Source organism: Clinocottus analis, unplaced genomic scaffold, assembly GCF_023055335.1.
Source record: "Clinocottus analis isolate CAN_PGR_092001 unplaced genomic scaffold, fCliAna1.0.p SCAF_3, whole genome shotgun sequence".
NCBI lineage: Eukaryota > Metazoa > Chordata > Actinopteri > Perciformes > Cottidae > Clinocottus > Clinocottus analis.
This window is the reverse complement of record NW_027176042.1, coordinates 21,889,013-21,901,043: the sequence shown is the minus strand read 5'-3', so window position 1 is coordinate 21,901,043 and position 12,031 is coordinate 21,889,013. Positions and strand designations below refer to the sequence as shown.

At 45.3% G+C, this 12,031-nt stretch overlaps 1 protein-coding gene across 5 annotated transcripts in view; it reads right to left on the bottom strand.

Moving 5' to 3' along the window:
- dock3 (dedicator of cytokinesis 3) overlaps nt 1-12,031 on the bottom strand; it is a 48,809-nt gene that overhangs the window by 9,694 nt on the left and 27,084 nt on the right. For 4 of the 5 annotated variants that reach the window (XM_068593945.1, XM_068593946.1, XM_068593947.1 and 1 more), the window contains exons 11-29: nt 11,847-11,907; nt 11,534-11,681; nt 11,246-11,334; nt 11,027-11,152; nt 10,409-10,533; nt 9,843-10,005; nt 9,408-9,514; nt 8,897-9,068; nt 8,675-8,772; nt 8,065-8,148; nt 7,644-7,744; nt 7,180-7,261; nt 5,505-5,675; nt 2,992-3,184; nt 2,527-2,654; nt 1,975-2,121; nt 855-953; nt 626-720; nt 281-356 (exon numbers count right to left, since the gene is read on the bottom strand). In XM_068593945.1, coding sequence (XP_068450046.1) covers nt 281-356; nt 626-720; nt 855-953; nt 1,975-2,121; nt 2,527-2,654; nt 2,992-3,184; nt 5,505-5,675; nt 7,180-7,261; nt 7,644-7,744; nt 8,065-8,148; nt 8,675-8,772; nt 8,897-9,068; nt 9,408-9,514; nt 9,843-10,005; nt 10,409-10,533; nt 11,027-11,152; nt 11,246-11,334; nt 11,534-11,681; nt 11,847-11,907 — 2,265 coding nt within the window. The remainder of the gene's footprint in view (nt 1-280; nt 357-625; nt 721-854; nt 954-1,974; nt 2,122-2,526; nt 2,655-2,991; nt 3,185-5,504; nt 5,676-7,179; nt 7,262-7,643; nt 7,745-8,064; nt 8,149-8,674; nt 8,773-8,896; nt 9,069-9,407; nt 9,515-9,842; nt 10,006-10,408; nt 10,534-11,026; nt 11,153-11,245; nt 11,335-11,533; nt 11,682-11,846; nt 11,908-12,031) is intronic. The other variant, XM_068593949.1, reaches the window with a different exon arrangement.

The following is a 12,031-nucleotide window of genomic DNA, read 5'->3' as shown; positions in this document are numbered from 1 at the left end:
GTTAAATGTGACAGCCCTCTGACCTCTGTGACCTCTGACATCTAAACTGAAAAAAAACTGGCTTCATTCAATGTTCAGATGTATAATCTGGAAATGTATGAACAATTGTTCATATTTATAACAAACATGACATTTACAGAAAACATGTAATAGAAGAACATATATTTTTAACATTAACAATCAACTGGTTTAAAACAGATGAACGCTGTGAAAGAGAGATTCATCAGCACAGAGCGACTCGTGTTGAAGCAACACAGAAAGTAAAGAACGTTAAAGTCACCTTGAAGTCAAACTCCGCTTCAGTGAAGTTCTTGTGCAGAGCAGGAGACAAGTACTGAGCCGTGGTGAGGATGATGCTGCAGGACGGGAACACAGACAACAGGTTTCAGTCACGCAGACATGCCACACGTGTGTCCCTGCTACATGTGTGCCACCGCTACATGCTACAAGTACTGAGCCATGATCAGGATGATGCTACAGGACGGGAACACAGACACAGTTTGAATCACACAGACAATGCTACATGTGTGTACCTGCTACATGTGTGTCCCTGCTACATGCTACATGTGTGTCCCTGCTACATGTGTGTCCCTGCTACATGCTACATGTGTAGTTGTGGTCGTACTTGCTGGTCAGAAGCCTCATGACGTTCCAGTCACGAGGGAAAATACTGAGCTTCATCAGATTCCTGAAGACACACAAAATCTTCAACAAGAACTCCTGAGGAGAGGAAGAGGAGAGGAGGAGAGGAAGACAAGAGGAAGACGAGAGGAGGAGGAGAGGAAGAGGTGTTTTAGTTTACTTTTAGAGCTTCTCTTCCAGAAACCTGAATTGATGTCGTGATGTTTTTCTACCTTCAGCTCCTCTTTGCTCTGAAAGCTCTCCACCAGGTGCAGAAAGTGGATGTCCGTCATCTGGCGGAGGAGGGACAGGAGGCAGGACACATACTCTCCCTGCCAATAGGAAGCAGGCGGGAGAGGCATGAGAACCAATCACATGGCAGCGCTTATCAGGAAGTGACCAACCAGAGGTGATGCCAGCAGTATAATAACAAGCTCTTCCAGTCTGTATGTCACATCCTGTGAGAACAACTCAGACTCTCAGCAGCTTGTGAAATAGTCAGGAAAAGCAATCTATTGCTTTCATGTACAAGTTTAGTTAAGTTCAGGCAACAAAACCACCAAAAAACAACAATGAGGCGTCAGACTCCTCCAATCCTGATCTTTATGGATATCATGAAGCACCTCACTCGGCTCGTAATGGACGTTCCGTTGGCATTACTTGTGTCGTTTAAAACAATTTGCTGTCAAGGTTTATTTGTTCAAATACAATCTGATTCGTCTTTGTGGAGGGAACCAGTGATGACGACTTCCTGTTGGACGACAGGAAGTCGTCATTCTTGCAGCCTATGAGGCGAAGCCTTTGTGTTGAACATGCAGAGGGAGCTGCAAGATGAATGATGTCATCATGTAACAATCCATAAAGAACAAATTGCATCTTCACATAAAAACCGAGAAGGAACTCAACGTGACTGAGAGAACATTTATAATACACCAATATCACAGAGACAGGATGTAAAGATGAGCTTCAGAGAGAAGCAGACAGAGAGGAGGATGAGGAGCAGCAGGAGGATGAAGGCTGCTGGAAGACAGGAGGGTCAGTGACAGGAGGGATGGGGCAGTAATTATCACATTATGAACTATCTTCATTTAAGTATTAACTTATTACAATGGAACTAAATATATACACTTTCACCTCGTGACAGATTTAAAATCTAATGTTTTGAAACGTTATGAACATTAAACATGAAAACACTGCCCGGCCCTGAGGTGGATGGAGAGGCAGGAGGCAGGAGGCAGGGTGCAGGAGGCAGGGTGCAGGAGGCAGGGTGCAGGAGGCAGGGTGCAGGAGGCAGGGTGCAGGATGCAGGAGGTAGGAGGTGAAGTTGTAGTAGTCGTATTGTTAGTTACTAACAGTGATCTCCGCGGTGCACTGCGGACAGCGTTGACCCCTTACCGCCTCCTGCGATTGGCTCTTGCTCATGATGGACAGCAGGCTCTGCAGGAGGACGTCCAGCAGGGACTCCACCATCATCTCCACCTCCTCCTGCACGGACGTGTCCTGGAGAAGGAGTTAGAGGAAACAACCGAAGAAGAAGAAGAAGAAGAAGAAGAAGAAGAAGAAGAAGAAGGGGAGGAGCTTCACATCAGAGATGTTGAGAGGAAACATTGAAATGTCAAGAGCTGTCCTTTAAAGTGAAGTTTCATGAGTTTTATCTCGATGATAATGTTTAGATTAAACGTGAACTTGGTGATAGTGAAACATTTTTTACATTTTTTTTTAACAGTTTTTTAAAAGTTTTTTTGATGTCTCACGACTGGATAGATTTAGCAAATTACATTTATTTCATGGAAAGGATTCATTTTCTTTTCATCTCTTTACTCCGCCTTAGTGTGTGTCTGTGTGTGTGTGTGTGTGTGTGTGTGTGTGTGTGTGTGTGTGTGTGTGTGTGTGTGTGTGTGTTACCATTGAGCTGCTCTTGATAATAGAGAATATGGAGCTGAGGATTCCAGAGCAGATGAGCAGCTCTTTCTGCTGCCTGAGATGGAGATGGATGTGATGCAGGACCACAGGAAGCAGGATCCTTCGAGACTCTGAGGGCACACGCACAGACACACACACACACACACACACACACACACGTAAGAAATAAGAAAGAAAACTAAGACAACTGAGAGATTTAATGACTGTTTGAGTGATTTAACGATGGTAAACATGCACATCCACAGAGGACTACAAATTAGTTTAAATGCATTCTGCCAAACTGCCGACATTATATGTGGAGATGATAAAATAGTAATAACAGCAATGATATGTCAGATACATTTCTAAAGCAGCAGCCCTTACTGTTGGAGACTGTCGTCTACTGGTTTACCGACATACTCACCTGATGAAGAATGAATCAGAGAAAGTTCTAACTAGAACCGTCACCTGGGAAAGAGAAGAGCCTGCTGTCCACCGTCCGGGCGATGGACTGCAGTTTGACCACGTCCATGGACTGTCCGATGTGCACCGTGGACGGCATGCTGCCCAGAGTGCCGCGCACAAACTCCGCCACTTCCTGCACCGTGAACATCTGCAGCAGCTCGTCGAAGATCGCCGGGAACGAGTTCAGCAGAGCGGCCTGAGGAGGACGAGGGAGAGAGGAAGACGACGAGACATTACGTAGGGCAGGAGAGGGTGTTGGGGGAAAAGGAAGTGAAAGAAAGAGAGAGAGAAAGAGAGAGAGAGATAAACGGTAGTGAGGTAAATAGTATGAGTTTCTGTGAGAAATGTGATGATGACTTGAAGTCTGTAATAAAACAACAGAGGTGAGTTAAAGCCACACAGTGAAACGTTGAATAACAAAATGCCCAATGAGTGACGCTGTTCATCGCACATTACAGGTCGAACCACAGAGCAACTCCAGAAGGTTGGATCATTTTGCTTTGAATTCTCTATTCATGTAATTCAGTATTATGTTCTGAAATGAAAGCGCTGCATTTTGGAATCGAAACATTTGCCAGTTGAGACATTGAAGACACAGGAGAGCGAACATAGTAAATTCATCCATTCACAGAAAAGAAATCACAGCAAGATTATCAAGGAATATTAATTATAGAGAGAAAAGGTTTTGAAGGAAAAGCGAAACAAAACACTGTTAGACGAATAGAAAAAAAAGCAAAGCAACAAATTTGATTGGTGAAGAAGACTTAAAGGAGATGCGTCTTTAAAATGTTTGTCCTCAGAAAAAATGGTCTCAATTGTCTGTTTTCAGTCGTCGGACTCATAGTTTTATGTCAGAAAAATAATTGTTATGAACACAACTGATGTGGGGAAATTTCCTTTTTTTCTTGCATCTTAGTTGAGCTACAAACATTTCATTAAATAAGTGCATTCCATGAAGAAATAAACTCTTTTGATAATCCTTTCCCAAATGCAAATATGTTTCAGCTGTGGACTAATCTACAGCAGTTTATTTTCATGGCTAAATAATCTGCCGATTGTTTTCTTTAAAAAAACATCACTCTCCTTTAAAGTCTGATGTGATGCCTTTACAAAACATGTTCAGTTTACTGTAAGACTAAAAAAGAAACAATGTAGAAGTTGCAACCAGATAATGTGTTTTTGTTTGAAAAATGACTTAAATGATTCATTGATTTATAAACAAGTTGTTGAGTATTTCTACTCATCTACTCATCTACTACTTTGATATAAAACATCTGTGACCATGACGGCTTTAGTTTGTGACAAGACTCGTCAGAGTGTGTAGTGACCTATAAACAGCGGCTCGTCAGAGTGTGTAGTGATCTATGAGCAGTGACTCGTCAGAGTGTGTAGTGATCTATGAGCTAGGACTCGTCAGAGTGTGTAGTGATCTATGAGCAGCGACTCGTCAGAGTGTGTAGTGATCTATGAGCTTGGACTCGTCAGAGTGTGTAGTGATCTATGAACAGTGACTCGTCAGAGTGTGTAGTGATCTATGAGCAGCGACTCGTCAGAGTGTGTAGTGTTCTTTGAACAGCAATTCTTCAAAGTGTGAAGTGATCTATAAGCGTCAATTTATCAGTGTGTAGTGATCTATGAGCAGTGACTCGTCAGAGTGTGTAGTGATCTATGAGCAGTGACTCGTCAGAGTGTGTAGTGATCTATGAACAGTGACTCGTCAGAGTGTGTAGTGATCTATAAACTGTGACTTTGACTGTAACAAGGTGGATGGTTCGGAAACAGCTGTTACAGTTAGAGGACATTGAGATGAACGTTGGAGGTGAGCAGTGAGTGCAGCTGGTGTCAGGGCGGGTTGGGGTGGGTGGTGTCGGATCACAGCGGTGTGTGTGACATCAGGCTCTCAAACTGCTGAATTAGGATGCTGGGCTTCACACAGGGAACGGGGGTGCTGTGGTTTTCATCCCGACGTCTACTTACTGACAGTGGAGACGGCCGCAGAGCGTTGGAGCTCCAGGCCTGAGTGCAGTTCGCTTGCCCGCCGCCAAGAGCCTGTCCTGGGGCAAGGGGCAGGGTTTGGCCCGGGGCGGGGGCTAGTGCTAAGGAAGCGGTAGGCCCAACGCCGGGGGCCTGATTTTGGCCTGGACAAGGCTGGGAGCCCTGTGATGTGTGGGTGTGGAGGGAAGAGGCCCAGGAGGAATAACAGGGACCCGAAGGGTGGAGCAAAGAATTGTGGGAGATTGAAACAGAAGGTCAGGGGAGGAATCGAGGAAAGGTCCGAGGTACAAAAGAGATACATAAAGGAGATAAGAGTCAGGTTATAGCAACTAAAAGGAGACGGAAATGATCTAAACTACAAGCAGATGTCATTCACTCTTTGGATTAGTCTTGTCTAAACTATAAAGACACAACATGTTGCAGTACCAGCTGTGAAAAGATGAGATTACTTCTTCTTTCTTAAAAGAAATAGAACGATTAAAGAAAAGTAGAGTCTGTCTCTACTGCGTTCTCTTTCCCACCTGTGTGAAGATGAGGGTCTCAGAGTTGCGGCTGTCCAGGCTGAGCACGAAGCGGATCGACTGAAAGAGTTCCTGGACGCTGGTGCGAAACTGCTCCTCCTCCATCCCGCAAGTGGCTCGAGAGTAAAGGATTCGAGACTGGATGATGAACTTAAACAGATACTCCAAGGCCTGAGGGTTCGTGTGTGAGACAGAAACAAGGATGAGAGAAAGAATGAGAGAAACAATACATTAAACAATATAAATTTGTTATTTACGAATAAACATCCACAACACAAGTATGTATTGTCTCATTCTTTGTTTCTATCTTCATCATCTCTTGCCAGGAAGACACAACAAGTTGCATCAGAAAAAGGGGATATATGTATCCATGAATAAAAAATAAAATCTAATTCAACAAAAACTGCAGTAAAGTCTTATTTAATGAGAAATAACTATTTTGTTTTCATTGTGCACCATTAATACATTTTATTGGTAATTTTAATCCAATCAGATTGTTTTAACACAATTAAAGTTCTCAAGTGCTGCATCAATTAAAAAATGTATTAGAAGAAACAATAACTTGCGAGTTTAGTATTAAATTAAACAGATTCAGGCACGTCATCGACGTTTTTAATTATTCAAAAATGAAAAATGTCAACTGAACGTGCCAATAAGTTTCAAACACATTTGATGTTTGTTTTACATTTTAAATCCAAAACAGAAAATAAAAGCCGAGCAGAGAAGGAATCGTTGCTCGCTTCCTAAAGGCGTAAATTAGTGCAAAGTTTGTACAAGACAGAGACGGACACAAGCTGAAGGTCGTAAAATATAAATAAGTCGAATTACTGCCGACGCTTCTATGACTCCAACAACCTTTGAAGTGTCAGTTACCTCCTCGTCTGTTATCTATTAGAAGATATTAAGTATTTTTTTTGTCATAATTACAAAATGCATTGAACTGTAAATGTATGTGAACTCTGAACGTGGAGTCATGAAACCCGTAGAGCTGCAGCACGTGTCAAAACCATGCTCAATAATTCACATCGCCCACTTTCACGCGACACTGTGACCCATTTGAGACAGATGTTGGAGTCTGATGAATATTTCAAAGTGCTGAGCATCGCTTGTCTGCTGAATGTGGAACATCCTCCACATCTGCTGCATGCTGAGCGCTCTCTGACACGCTGAAGCAAGTGAGAGAACGGTGCGAGGACGTTCAGGGGGAAGAATGTTTGTTGATTTTAACATAAGAACATTGTGCAGATTGTTTCATAGATTATCAGCTGGGGGGGGAAACATTGCAATATGAATATTATCTCTGCAGCTTCTTATTTGTGAGCCGAAGGGAACAAAGAAAACTATTTTTGTTCAGCGGGTTGAATGTTTACTGTTCGGATGTTCCATATCTTATAAACACCTTTTTTTCTTTAGCAGTTGAAGCATTTTTCGAAAAATGTATTTAGAAAACAGATTTGAATAAAAAGTGCATAGCTATATTCTAACATTAAAATGTACTTCTGTATAAAGATTGAAGCGCCCCAAAAGAGACAAGAAGATCATTTGCAGACTGGTTTTCTGAAACAACTCTTCAGTGTCGTGCTTTGTTAATATGTATGTGTGTCAACCATAAACAGTACGTTTACTTTTTGCTGGGTCATGTTGAAGGAAACCATCGGAGTTGAGCGTCTCTTACCCTCATTGCTTCCTGTATGTGGTCCTGTCGGACCACCTCTGCAGAGCGGTCCATGTACCACTTCAGACAGCGGATCAGCTCTCTGAAACAACGTCGGTAAGTTAGGACACTTGAGCTCCTTTTGTTTTTCTATTTGCAAAAGAGACGGGGCAGAATTTCTTAAACTTAAAAATAAAATATAAAAAGCAAACGCTTCAGAAACTCAGCCGACAGCCGCGGAGTCGCGACTAGAAATCATTCACATCATAAACCAGAAAAAACAACCGTATATTTCTACTTCACTATTTCATGCTATGATTATACAATGATGTCGTTATTTGAGTGAATGTATTCAAGGGATTGAAGGGCGACACTTCAAACCGATGAAGAGCTTTAACATCAGGGGCTTATAACCCCTAAAACACACACACACACACATACACACACACACACACCCAGAGGACAGTTTGTGGTGAAACACTCACTTGTAAGCCAACGCGCCTGCAAAGTGCTTTTGGATGTACGTGTCCATCACCGGCCTGAAGTGGTAATATTTACTGTCCCTGAGGAGGTTTATAATAAACACCTGAGAGAGAGAGAGGTGTTAAATATATCAAATATTAATTCATGAATGGTTCACATTGAGCGTTACATGAATATAACAGTGGAGCCGACTGACAGCTTCTCTTAACTTAGTTAAATGTAATCAGTCCATCACATTTGCTTTTGTAATATTGTGATATTACCCTGAGACTAAAGTCTGTCTGTCTGTCTGTCTGTCTGTCTGTCTGTCTGTCTGTCTGTCTGTCTGTCTGTCTGTCTCTCAACATGCTGCACAGAGATCCATCTGCCTGAAGCCGACCGTGTGCTACTGACTTTAACTTCGTCGGCTCTCTGGAGACTCACCAGTGACTGGAACACCAGCGGTCCGTATTTGTCCGTGTTGTCATCCAAGATGGAGAATAATGTGTCCAGAATGTCTTGGAGAAACTGACACACACACACACACACACACACACACACACACACACAAACAGTTAATGTTACATTGCATCAAGAAACATTTAGACATTTGCTCTCATCGGGTTGGACCGCTTAAGGAAAGGCATGAGCAACAGTCCGTCATCTGATCCTGTGCGACACGTCTGAGCTATTGATCACCATCATGCGCTCATCAACTAGTTGCTAGCGTAACGTCAACAAGCTGCAGGAACACTTCTTCAATTCAGTCTGCCCGGCAACAGTCTCACGCCTCAAGATCGTGTTGAAACATCTATCAGGATACTCAGGGAATCACCTTCTTCCCACTTCTGGCAAGGCAGGTACGGCTTGTGATCGATCACCTGGTGACACGCTGACGCACGAGGAGGGGGCGGAGCTAACGACGGAATTGTCGAAATAAACGTAGAAAGTAAAGTTCTCCAGATTGTTCATTCAGTGTGACGATCGACCCAGAGAGAGAGAGAGAGAGAGAGAGAGAGAGAGAGAGAGAGAGAGAGAGAGAGAGAGACCTCACCTTGACGATCTCCTCTCCGCTGACGTGTCGCAGCCGGCCCAGGATGTCCATGACCCGGTCCGGATGGGCCTTCCACTTCAGCAGGGCCAGCAGGTCAACTGCAAGACAACAGCAGCGTCAACAACCGGGAGACTGAGAGCCCCGAGGTTCTTCCTCGCCCCCGTATGATAAGCTAGGATCTGGTAGCATTTATCTGCATCATCAACTGCTGCTGGCTCGTACCGTTCTGGGTGAGCTTGGTGGAGGAGAGCTGTGTGGAGATCCAGAAGGTCTCCTTGCCGCTGCGCTGGAAGATGAGGCTGGAGGGGATGCTGGGGCAGCTGTTGAAGTCCTCTTTGCAGCAGGGCAGGCCCAGGTACAGGGCGTGGTTACTGAAGGTGGTGTTCTCGTCGCACTGAGGACGGAGACACACGGACGACGTTTCTATCACAGATTTTTAAAACAGTCAGTCTCCCTCTGTTCAAACAGCTGACCTCATGGCCCCAAACTCGTTGTATTTAACTTATTTTAAATAATAACACAATGGTCCCAAAACGGAGGGACGGTAAACCCTTTTAAAGGTCTGGGAAGAAGAGACAGTAAACCCCTTCAAAGGTCTAGGACGAAGGGATGGAAGAACCATTTTAAAGGTTTCGGACAAAGGGACGGTAAACTCTTTTAGAGGTCTGGGACGAAGGGACGGTAAACCCTTTTAATGGCAACATGAAGCGGCAACACAACTACGACCTCTGACCTTGTAAACGTAGAGTTCGTGGCTCTCGTCTGAAAGAGTGGTTCCATCCTCCCTCATCAGAGGAGTGAAGGAGAAGCCAAACAGCTTCTTCTCTCCTTTATCCTTCGCTGTGGAGTCCAACAAAGACCGAACAGGGACAGAGAGAGAGAGAGGAAAGACAAAGAGAGAGACAGTTAGAGAGGAAAGACAGAGGAAAGTGGAGGAAAACCTTTTCCTACTTAGTAATTGACTTGGTCAACAAAGTGTGAACTAAAGTAAAGGCAGATATGACATATCCATTAAATAGAAGATAAACGAGACAATGCAACATACTGTAAAGGACCGAGGTATGGCCTTTTTCAGTCATGTCTGATGATATTGTGATGATATCATCATATCATGATCTTATTATCATGATGTGATAAAACGCTTCTATATCACCGGGGAGTCACTCACTGGAGCAGTGTCTGAACTCGAAGCGGAGGTGGGACCCTCTGAAGCGGTCGATGGGAATCGGCAGTTTGATGACTTCGCTCCACCGGGGGCTGTTGTTGTGGTAGAGCACGAAGGAGCGGTGCTCCGGCAGGTGAGGCTCACCTGAACCCAGACTGATGCAGTCCTGCAGAGAGGAGGCAGCACACAGTCCTCTGATGAACATTAAGGCGTCACAAAAACATGAACGCCTCTAAGAACACGAGAGAAGTATCAATCAGAGTCCTTCTTTTAGGAGTGAGTCTGTGATGATGAGGGATGATGACTTCCTGTCAGTGATGATGACTTCCTGTCAGTGATGATGGTGGACCACCGTCTCACAGTCAGTCAGAGGGGTGAAGGACCGCCTCCTTTTTTAAAAAGGTGCATCTCCCATCGTGTTACACAGATGGCTCCGTGACCTCGAGGGGCATCCTCGAGGTCACGTACCTTTCCGTGGACCGACCTGCGGTCACGAAACCCTCGCCACGTTGTATCTCTGGTTGCGTTGAGTCATTTTAGGAGACACACATGGGGCGCAGCTCCCCCACCTTGAGGATCTCCCCGTCGGCGTACAGGACGTAAACGGTGACCTCGATGTTCTTCTGGACGCTCTTCCCCCCTCTCTCGAAGTCCCCTCGCTCCAGCGTCAGGTACAGGTCGTTACGGACGTCACCTGGGTCAGCAACACACACACACACACACACACACACAGGCACATCATCACACCTGGGAATGAGGCGCACGCAATATAAGTGAAGTGAACCTTCGTACGTTAGCTGAGAGCGCATTCATCAGCAGGACTGTGAGTCATCTGAACTGCATGATGGGAATTCATGAGTATGTTGCGCTGAACATGGACCCCGAATGAACCTCGTGTTTATCTTCACTTTGGACCGAACACAGAGTTCACTAAGCGACAGTGTGGGGTCACCTGCTCACACCTGGATATGTTATGTATCACACACACACAACACACACACACACACACACACACACACACATGCAGCCACACACTCTCGTAAATACTGAGACTAATGACCTATGGGAGGAGTCATTCATCACCTCAGTGTGTTAAATACTCGCTCCATCACTACCCAGGGAGGCTGTGAGTGTGTGTGTCTGTGTCAGTGTGTGTGTGTGTGTGCGTGTGTGTGTGTGTGTCTCACCTGGCATGATGACGTCGGGGAAGCCCAGCTTTCGTGTCATGGCCGCCCCTCTGCTGAAGAGGAGAGGGTTCTCTCTGCGGAGCTGCTCCAGGTCTCCTCTCAGCAGCTGCAGGGAGATGATGAGGCCTGAGGGGAGACACACACACGTCACACGACGACATACACACATACACAAACACACGTCATACAAGGACACACACACACTCTATGATGGCCTACCGTAGTTGGTGCTGGGAGCCGTGTACTTGGTGCTGGACTTGCGGATGATGTTCTCGTGGATCTGGTACCATTCGTTCTCGTTGTTGCAGCTGGAGAACAATCAGACACAATGAGAGGAGAACCAGGACCCGCTGGAGGGAAGGGGGGCACAGGAGACCAGGACTGAGAGGAAGGGGGGGTCAGAACCCGCTGCAGTAAAACATTTTCTAAAGGGATTCCCAAACGTTTGCCACCAATTATGTGTGTGTGTGTGTGTGTGTGTGTGTGTGTGTGTGTGTGTGTACGTACATGTACACCTTCAGAGTGAACTCCTTCTCCTCCTTCAGCTCCGTGATGGTCTGCAGCACGTCGCTCATGGTGAGCACGGCGCATCCGTACGGCCGGCGGTACGAGACGTGAGGAGGACCCTTCTTACTGTCGTTCAGCAGCATGCGGCCTGCAGGAAGTGACACGGTCAGCTCTACTTCCTGTCTGACTCGGGCTCACGGTCAGCTCTACTTCCTGTCTGACTCGGGCTCACGGTCAGCTCTACTTCCTGTCTGACTCGGGCTTATGGTCAGCTCTACTTCCTGTTTGACTGCTTCCTCTCATGACCCCTCACCTGTCCTGATGACCTGGCAGACGATGTAGAGATCTCTCTTCATGTCTTTGTTGCTCAGGTCCTGCACACACAGGGAAGAGGAAGAGGAAGAGGAAGAGGAAGAAGAAGAAGAAGAAGAAGAAGAAGAAGAAGAAGAAGAAGAAGAAGAAGAAGAAGAAGAAGAAGAAGAAGAAGAAGAAGAAGAA